Genomic DNA, 10390 nt, shown 5'->3' on the forward strand with positions numbered 1-10390 from the left:
GAGATAAAGGAAAAAAAAGACAAGGAGAAAAAGAAAAAGGAAAAGAGTCCTGCAAAGGGGAAGGGGGGAGGAGGAGGAGGGAGAATGTAACGACGAGGAGGAGAAGGGGGATGGTAGATGGGGGTGGAGTGGGGGGATTCAGGATATACGAAAGCCTTCGGGGCAACGGATTACTGTCTACGGCGCCTACTTCCTTCTCTCTTTCTCTTGGACATACGAGAGAACGAAATGCTCCAGGATTCTCTCGTCTATGTACTGTTGGTCTCTCTTTTCTCTTGCGTGGCCCCGTGAAGTTAATAATCATCAAAAGTCACGGTGTTTGTCGAGGGCGGTCGCCCTTTGTGCATCCGTGCGTGCTCCTGACGCTAATATGACTCCGGCTTCGGCTTTATTACGAGTTATTAGAGTTATTACTACGAAGGACGAAGGATCACGGGGATTTTAACGTCGGACATCTTGATTTTGTTTTATTACAAATAATATCCTTTCGATCTTCATTTTTCATGATACTCGATGGATAACGCGTGATGGATGAATAAAGATAGTAACGATGAATCTCAGACAAGATAAATCGGATAACGAATATTAAATGAGACGAAAGAACGAAAAAAAAAGAGAGAGAGAGAGAGAGAGAGAGAGAGAGCAAGAAACCATGCTGCAAACACATATTGCATCCTAAATAGCTTCTCCTAGACAAAGGACGCATTCAATCGTAGCTGATTCCGTCGTCGTTGGGTGACGTGCGACATATATATATATATATATATATATATATATATATATATATATATATATTTACCATAGATTGTGTGGACGTAAATGTGTATGTATTTCGGGGACTCTCGCGAGACAATGAATACGCGCTTGTCAAAATACAGGAGAGGCCATAAGGCTAATTTGTCGAATTTCGAAATGCTGCCTCATTCACGCGGCCAACCAACCACCACCCCCACGAATTTCGTCGACCCTCCTTGTCGTCTCTCACCTCAACTAAGGGTGATAGAGATCGGAGGAGATTGTTTTTTTCGTTTTTTTTTCTATTCTTTTTTTCTTTTTCTTTTTTTTTTGGTCTTTCTTTCTTCCTTTCTCGTACCCCAACGACCGCATTGTGGTCGCGCTCCTTTTCGTGGTGACAAGCGTCAAACGATAGGAGGATGATTCTTTTATTTCTCGTCGTTTAGTAATGAAAATGATTATAAAAGGGAAAACAAAAGTGATTTCTTAAATAAATTGAGAAAAAATGATTCATTCGCAAAAGTAAATATTTTACTATATATACATATATATATATATATATATATATATATATATATATATATATATACTTTTTTTACTTTTCGCCGAGAGACATATATAATACGATCCTTCCTTCGTTCATATCATTGTTCGACATATAGTAGTCAACGTTTAGTCACATTGTAAAAGTGAAATCGCCTCGTGTTTGGGATGTTATTTGTAGCACATTAGTATTGTATCGAAGTACTGCAGGGCGTTGGAGTGTTTAAGGGCGATTACACGCAACGACAGGGGTGGCTTTATTGGAGGAGGTTGACAGTGATTCTCATCCGAGTGATCAACAGCACGTACCATTACAAGAAGACATTGATTCTAACAAACAAATGATCAAGATCAATTTAACATGTTGTTCGTCGTTCTTTGAAATTATAACGATATATTAAACAGTGTCGCGAATTTTTTGATTTAAACGTGTATTAAAAAGTGTCGATTGATCGATCGATCACCATTACTATTCGTTCGTGTTTCTCTAACGATAATCGGACATCCTTCATGGATTAGACCATAGGAAATCGATTTAGCTCCTGAAGTTTGATGCAAAGCAAATCAAGTTCGAATTAGCCGCAGTGCGGATAGATTCCTGCTGGTCTCTCTCTCTCTCTCTTTCTCTGTCTCTTTTTCTCTCTCTCTCTCTCTCTCTCTCTATCACTCTCTCTCTCTCTCTCTCTGTCTCTCGTTGAAAGACAAGAATCGTTGATTCTTGAAGGAGAAATGAGAACGACTGCTCAGGATTGAATTTGTCCGACAGTTTGACATGGCACACGGGTCAGAGGGGTGAAGGGTAAAATAGTATAGACGAGAGGAGGAGAGAGACTAGAGAGATGGGGAAGGGAGAGAGGAGCGGAGAGAGAGAGAGAGAGAGATAGGGTAGAGGGGGACATAAAAAGCACGGCGAATAATAGACTCCAACCCTCTCTAAACATCTCCCTTCTCTCCACTATGCGAGCCACGGTCTCCACGGGTGCCCTGGACCGGAATCTAGGCTTATATTCGAAACGTGTGCCGCCCTTTTCCTTACTTCCCCGAACCCCTCTTCCATCCAGTAATACTTCTCTAGTAATAGATCAACGATAGTCCTTTGATAGACTTGTAATACATCCGAAAGAAAAATAACCCTGCATTCGACATTTTGTTTCTCATCGTGACGATCTCTATACCCTTATCCCCTCACCTCCCCACCTCTTCGCCATATTAATAATTCGTTCCCGTAAACGCTTTAAATTTTATCACGTATATGTGATTGTACGTATTCGTTATTAGGAAAAATTTTTCTTTTGACAATCGGATGATCTAGAAAAATTAATTACAATGTTTTATACCGAGGGACGATAGAAAAAGATTACAAAAGGATTAAGCAATTGAAATTTTGGATACGATTGAAAAAGAAAAAGAAAAGAAAAAAATAAGAGTTAAAAGAAATCATGATAAAAAGGAAAGTAGGAAGAATGTTTAGGTATAATTTTAATCGTCGTTATTCGTTAGCTAACGATCAATAACGAAATTGATATTATTTTTAACTTATTGAAAATATAAAAGCAACTCTTTTTTTTTTCTTTTTCTTTTTCTTTTTTGCTGTTATTCTCAAGTAAGTATTATAAGTAAATACTTTACCCACTTACTTAGTTACCTACCGTAAAGACACGTAGTCTCGTTGAACGAACAATGAAACAAATCTGTTAATACTTTGGGATGTCAACAATGAGTCCATTCTAGCGTGACTACCTCGAATACCTTTTTACTGGCGCTAATCCGAATTCGACGAGTGGTTGCCACCGAAACATAAAGAGATCGTTCTCCCGGAAGGATATCTGCCTGTAAAGGAGACAACGATCAGACGTGACGAGTGAAGAGAAGGGGATAAATAGATACGTCTATATATACACAAATATATATATATATACACGCACACACATGCACATGCACACTATGTACATATATAATATATATACGCTATATATGGTATATGTTTGTACACACATGTACACGCACACGCACACGTATATTCACATAAAAAAAAAAAAAAAAAAAAAAAAAGAAAAAGAAAAAAAGAAAAAACAAAACAAAACAAAACGGAACAAAAAGGATGAAAAAAAATAGAGAAAGATGGTGGAAAAGTGATTTTTTGACGCGATATCGGCGCCATTGTTGCGTCGAGTGCTCGTCACCGTATGTCACGAGAAAGAACATCAACGAAAGCTGTTACGCAGCCGCCGGAACGACGTTAACGTCGATACTTTGTCGCTAACAACCTTCTCTCTCTCTCTTTCTCTCTCTCTCTCTCGCTCTCTCTCTCTCTCTCTCTCCCCTCTTTCTCTCTCTTCTTCACTCTTTTCACTCACTCAATCATTCACTTTTTTTTACTCTCGTACGCTATCGAAAAGTTCAACTTCCGAGTGGACGTACCCGAGAAAAATTTCGTATGACGTAGCACATCAACGAATCGTACCAATGCTTGTTCGATTTTTAAACTTCAATGAATTTAAAAAAAAAACAGAAAGAAAAAATATGTCGTACGACGTATCTACGTTTTGAATAATAATCGTGATAATGGTTTTTTACTTTAGAAAAATTTTAACAGGTCTTAAATTCTCTCAAAATTCTCATTTAGATTTTTTTTTTCTTCTTTTTTTTTTTTTTTTTTTCTTTTGGTAAAAAGGATCATACCCGTGCGCTGCCTATGATCTATGAATTTTGTGATCGACGATGAATCGCGTTATTAAAAATATTTTCGTCCTATGAATACGTACATATGTATGTATGTGTGTATGTTTTCGAAGGGATGATAACGGAAATAGAGATATTCTCCTTCGTTTTTTCTAATTTTCTTGTTTCTTTGCATATTTATCGTTTGCTTATGAAGTAACAACTACGTCGTAATTTTTCAAATTTGAGTTTGTTTTTGACAAAAAAAAAAGAAAAAAAAAAAAAAAGTCGCGATTTTGTCAACGAATTTTGTGACGGAAAGAGAGAGAGAGAGAGAGAGAGAGAGAGGAATAGCACCATCGAAAATATTTTTGTGTGATTTCTTTTCTTTTCTTTCTTCCTTCTTTTTTTTGTTTTTTTTTTTTTTCGTTTCCTTCCTTCCTTCCTTCCAATTTTCTTTCCTACCTTTCAAAATAGGTAACTATAATATATGTCAAATAATTCTTACGCGTAAATTCGTGGTAAAGGAGGGTGGATAATATTTGTAAAAGTTCCATCTAGTCGTTTCCCCTAACGTCGAAAATCGAAAATAAACGGAAAGTTTGATAAAGCATTTAGTTTTTAAACGAACGGAACGAGCCGTATAAACGGACGAGCAGCGTAAAGGACGAAGAGCTTTTTATTCGTTGATCTCGCGCTCTCTCCTCTTTTATTTCTTTCGTGATAGGCAACGCGCCACGGGAACACAACGTGCAATTTTAATCCCGGAATTACTTCCATTTTATTCCAATTTTCTTGCATTTAAACCGTCTAAGCGAGTTTACCTTCGCAATATCATTGCCGTAGAGAGGATGGGTAAGTAAAGAAGATGAAGAAGAAGAAGAAGAAGAAGAAGAAGAAGAAGAAGAAAAAGAAGAGGAGGAGGAGGAGAAAGAAGAAGAAGAAGAAGAAGAAGAGGAGGAGGAGGAGGAGGAGAAGAAAGAAGAAGAAGAAAGATTGGAATAAGGCGAAGAAGGGAGACGAGTCGTGTTCGAAGGTAGAACACTGAGAGAGAGAGAGAGAGAGAGAGAGAGAGAGAGAGAGAGAGAGAGAGAAGGGAAGAGAGGTGGGAGGAGAAGGTTGGAAGTACCTACTCTAATAAATTTACGACCTAAAAAGGTTAAGCCGCGTTAGCCCTGTTCTTTATATTTCCGCGAGAGAGAAGAGAGAAGGAACGTTGCTCTCCGGCCGGCAAGCAGGCAGACAACCAGGCAAGCAGGCAGGCACGAGTCAACGAGAGAGAGAGAGAGAGAGAAAGAGAGAGAGAGAGAGTGAGAGGGTGGGAGAAAATAAGAGTAAGAGTAAGATGGAGATAAATGAGAGAGGTGGAGGAAGAAGAGAGAAGGAGGAGAAGGAGGAGGAGGAGGAGGAGAAGAAGAGAGGTAAAAGATATATAAGAGGTACGAAGGGAAATTCGCTTATTTTCTCATCATTTCAACGTAGCATCTTGTCCATGACCTTTTCCTCATCTACGGGGCCAGGAAAGAAAATTGCTTCTCCGCTCGTTCGAAGGAAAATATCGTCCTGATAAGAGAACGGGAATACTTCGATATCCATCTAACCTACCAATCAGTCAACTAACCAACCAATCGACCAAGATGGAACCATACATATATATACCGTTTTCTTTTCCTCTTACACTTTGATTACATTGAAATAATGTTGCTTACGTTTTATGTATGTAAATTTATCGATTATCTATTTTAAATTTAACATTAACAATTAATATCTCATTTCGATAAGCGATATTACGAATTCTCAATGCCGGATCTTAAAGTTTAGAAGACATCTCGAAGTGAATTTATCTCGCGGATAAAATAGAGAAGAATTCAGGCAGTTGGAGAGCAGCCAGGGAGTTAACAAGGTCGGATGTTAAATTGCGACGACCCGTTCCACGCTTTAAGGATGAAACTTATTTTCGCGTTGATTCCAGAGTGAGATAGAGAGAGAAAGATAGATAGATAGAAAGAGAGAGAGAGAGAGAGAGAGAGAGAGAAAAGAAAGAAAGAACAAATAAAGAAAAAGGAAGAATATTTAAAATTACCTTGCTCATTAATATGTTTTCATTTCCTCGAGCGTCGTAGGGAAAAACGAAAGAAGTCCAACGATAAAGCCCAATTACATCGTCGTTACTCTTCTAGAAAAGTTGAACGAAATGCAACCAACACTTAAATCGAAATTCCATCGCGTCAGTTAACTCTTTCTCCTTCTTTCTCTCTCTCTCTCTCTCTCTCTCTCTCTCTCTTTCTATCCATCTATCTTTCTTTCTCTTTATCTAGCTACCCTTGTCTTCCCTTAACGAGCATACCGCAGGATTGGTGGTGAGCTTGATAGAGTTCAATAAAGAAAGAAGAAAACGAAAAGTGAAATAGATAGAGAGAAAGAGAAAGAGAAAGAGAGAAAAAGAGAGAAAGAGAAAAAGCTTTAATTTCTATTCGACTGGTTCAATGAATTGAAGTCGAAGCGACAAAGCGACAAAAGCGCGAAAGGATGAAACCTTGGTGAAATCATTCACGAAGCGATCGACCACCATAGATCAACCAACCTTCGATGGATCTCTCTCTCTCTCTCTCTCTCTCTCTCTCTCTCTCTCTCTCTCTCTTTCTCTTCATCATCTCTCCGTCTTCCCTTCCCCTTTCTCATCTTCTTCTCTGTAAATTCGTCACACGAACAGACGCAATAGGCACCATCGTCGTCTACGTGTCTCCGTAACCATTGAATAATTCATAAGAGTGAGAAGGCAACAGCCGATAAGCATCGGCTCTTAACGCGATAGACTTTAGCGGGCTGCCAACAGCAGCCATGTTACAATAAAGAGATCAACATGGCCGTCCTACTAGCTCCTTACCCCCACCATCTTCCTTCTCCCTTTCCTTCTTTTTCTTCTTCTTCTTCTTCTTTTTCTTTTGCTCCTTCTTTTCCTTTTTCTTTTGCTTCTTACTTGGCCAACCATTTCTTTCTCTCTCTCTCTCTCTCTCTCTCTTTCTCTCTCTCACCCACTCTCTCTTTCTCTCTCTCTTTTTATATATATATATATATATATATATCTTTTCCGCACTCACTCGGTCCATCTCAGAACACCGTCACGTCGTTCACTTTCGATTTCGCCCTAAGGGCTCGTTACCCTCTTGATGCCGAAGAAACGAAGGGTGGACCCCTTACGACGGCCTCCTTTTCTTATCCAGAACCACTTCCAGGGGTGGACCGCCCCGCCCAGAGACATTTCTCTAACCCTCCTTTTCGAACGAGTGCGCCAGCGCACAATTCTCTATATGTGTTCTGTGCGTATTCGTCTACGTGTATACATATATACACATAGAACGTGCCAGAAAGAGAACCTTAACAGCCACTTTTCTCGCCCTCGATCGGGTACCACAGCTCGCTAAAGGAACTCCATTTTCGCCAACCCCTCTTTCTTTCCTTCTCTCTCTCTCTCTCTCTCTCTCTCTCTCTCTCTCTCTCTTTCTCTCGCACTCACGTTCTACTTAGCAGAGAATTTGTCAGTTGACCGCTCCCACAGAACGTAAAAACAGGCTGAATCGCTAGCCCTCTTTCAACAAGAGGGGAACTAACTTTATCCATACTACTACTACTACTACTACTACTACTACTACTATTTATACTACTACTACTATTACTACTACTACTGTATTCGACTTCGACTCTTGACTTTCCTTCTTGACACTTTCAGATGAGAGATTTCACTAAACGACGTGAGTTTTTTAATTAAAAAGAGAACAGAGAAGAAGAAAAGATTCGAGTTCTCGACGAAATATATATCCTTCTTTTCTAAATCTACCCCTTCGTTTCTTCTTATTCGTTTTACAGGTGTGGTTTCAAAACAGACGAGCCAAGTGGCGTAGACAAGAGAAAATGGAGGCTGCCAGGCTTGGTCTAAGTGAATATCATCACGCCGCTAATATGAGGTACACTTTAAAATTAATTTTACGTTATTATTGATTTTTATTAAAAATTGAGGAACTTTCGTCGAGAATTTTTGTGTAGCCAATATATATGTGTACGTGTGTGTGTGTGTGTGTGTATCATAATTGAAGATTCATTCATCGTAGTGTCAATTAATCTTATACGATGTTATCGTCGAGAAGCCTGAAATATTCTGAAAATAAAAATGAAAGAAAGAAATAAATTCCCCGATGCATTTTCGCAACTGGCCGTAAATAAAGTTGTATAAATTAGTTAAAGCTGAAAAAATCCAATTTTCGTGGGGGTGATGGAAAGAGATATCAATTAAAAGATGGACAATAATAAACCCTGTCATAACAAATTCTCTTCGCGGGTTTCTTATCGATCTCTCACGAGGTTAACGACGTTTGAGTTAATTAGAGATATAAACCGACAATACATTTGATAACTACGATTATATTCGCCGAAGTCACGAAAGTAACGTGACCGAGTTTTTAGTTAGGAAACGTTCATCATAAATATCCATTGTTTCTGTCTGTTAGAAATGTCGGTGGAACGACTCTTGGATTACCAGGGGATCCTTGGCTCGCACCGCCAGGACTTTTGAGCGCGTTACCAGGATTCCTGGCCGCACCGCACACAGGATATCCAAGTTATTTAACGTCCCCGAGACGATTGCCCTCTCCTCCTAACGTTGCCGCTGTGGCTAATGCGGTCCCAGGTACGTTGAATCTCTATCGAGAGACACTTGCTTGCTATCGAGCCCGAGGAAATTCATTCGCATCGGATTTCGATTGGAACGATTTTAACCGGAAAATAAAATATAAAAGGATATATTTTACTCTTGATAAAAGCAATCCCCAAAAATACTGTACCAACGAGTAAAGTTAATATATCTTTCGACGGAAAGGATTGATCTTTATTAACAAAATGAAATTCATAAACTATATATTATTAAATTGTCGTATATTAATGTGCACTTGTATTGTATATTAATCGAGAATCTTAATTTATCTTCCCATAAAAAGGAAGAAAGATAGAAATAGTAAGAACAAAAAAAAAAAGATCAATATATAAGATCGTCGAGAGATTATGCTTTAAAGAATAATATCAACGTTGTTAAACAAATTTATATATATATATATATATGTGTGTGTGTGTGTGTGATAAATCAGATAGATAGAAAAGTTTCGATTGTCTTCAGGAACATTGGGAGGTGGAATGCCAAGCATAGGAGGAGGTAGTCATGTCCAACCACCACCTCCGAGTCCACCGGGTCACGACCCTCGTACTACCAGCATCCAGGCGTTAAGAATGCGAGCCAAGGAACACGTCGAGAGCATCACCAAGGGACTTCAAATGGTCTGAAGTTTAACGTACGACTCGAGAAGATAACCGAATGTCCCATGCACGGCTGATGGCGAATTCATCGTCGCAGTTGTCATCGATTACGAGAAATGGAAATTACTACGATCGACGATTTTACCATCATCGAAATTTTTCCATTGATCGTACAAATTCCATCTTCTTCGTTCTTATATATATATATATATTTATATATACGTTGATGAATGAACTTTTAACTCTTTTGGATCTTCGAGAAGGGCCCGAAAGCTCTAACAAAATCGTTCTCCTCCGTTTTTAAAGAACTATAACCGAGGAATCTAAAGAAGTTAGTACCTGCTTTCGTTGTGTTCGTCGAGGAAGATCCTGCCGTAATGACATTGATGATGATGATGATGATGATAATGATGATGATGATGATGATGATGATGATGATGGTGATGGTGGTGATGATGATGGTGATTATAGTGTTGATGGTGCGCCGATCGACGAAGTAATTCGAAATAATTCGTTGATAAAGTAATTTGTTGAAACGAAGAACAAACAAGAGACAAAGCTAAGAGAAGGAAAAAAAAAACAAGACAAAAAAAAAGACGAGAAAGAAAAAAAATATATATATATATATATATATATATATATAAAACGAAAAGGGGAGGGGTGAGGGAGGAAGATAGGGACGAAAAGAACGGAGGGAAAAGAAAGAAAGAAGAAAAAAGAAGAAAAAGCAAAAGAGAATTACGAGTCGTGTTCGACGATAAACGATTATTTTCCGAGTAATGACTCATCCATTCGGAATGAGAGACGATCAGACGTATTGTATCGTTCCACGATGATGTGCAATATCAATAAGAGAGTGAAAGTATCTTTCGAGAGATTTCATTCGTATTATGCGTTCATATGCTCGTAACAATAAGTGTGATCTTAGGAAGGTGGGTGCGCGCATGTAAGTATGTAAGTGAAACGAAATGGTTATAGGGACTTTTTCGAAACGAGAGAAAGAAAAAAGAAAGAAAGGAAAAGAAAAGAAAAGAAAAGAAAAAGAAAAGGAAAGGAAAGGAAAAAAAGAATCGTGGAAATTTGCAAAAGTTTCTGAAGGCACGACGTAAAAAGGAAAGCTGGAGAAACTGTTGTTGTTGATGCTGCT

General features: G+C 38.6%; 1 protein-coding gene across 1 annotated transcript in view; it reads left to right on the forward strand.

Annotated features, from left to right (window-relative positions):
• LOC118451398 (retina and anterior neural fold homeobox protein 2) overlaps positions 1–9350 on the forward strand; it is a 40376-nt gene extending 31026 nt beyond the window's left edge. Inside the window, exons 3-5 of the mRNA XM_035887873.2 lie at positions 7807–7904; positions 8445–8623; positions 9107–9350. Coding sequence (XP_035743766.1) covers positions 7807–7904; positions 8445–8623; positions 9107–9270 — 441 coding nt within the window. The 3' untranslated portion in view covers positions 9271–9350. The remainder of the gene's footprint in view (positions 1–7806; positions 7905–8444; positions 8624–9106) is intronic.
• Positions 9351–10390: the final 1040 nt, after the last annotated feature.

Source organism: Vespa mandarinia, chromosome 2, assembly GCF_050613455.1.
Source record: "Vespa mandarinia isolate Hongniang chromosome 2, ASM5061345v1, whole genome shotgun sequence".
In the NCBI taxonomy this organism is placed as follows: domain Eukaryota; kingdom Metazoa; phylum Arthropoda; class Insecta; order Hymenoptera; family Vespidae; genus Vespa; species Vespa mandarinia.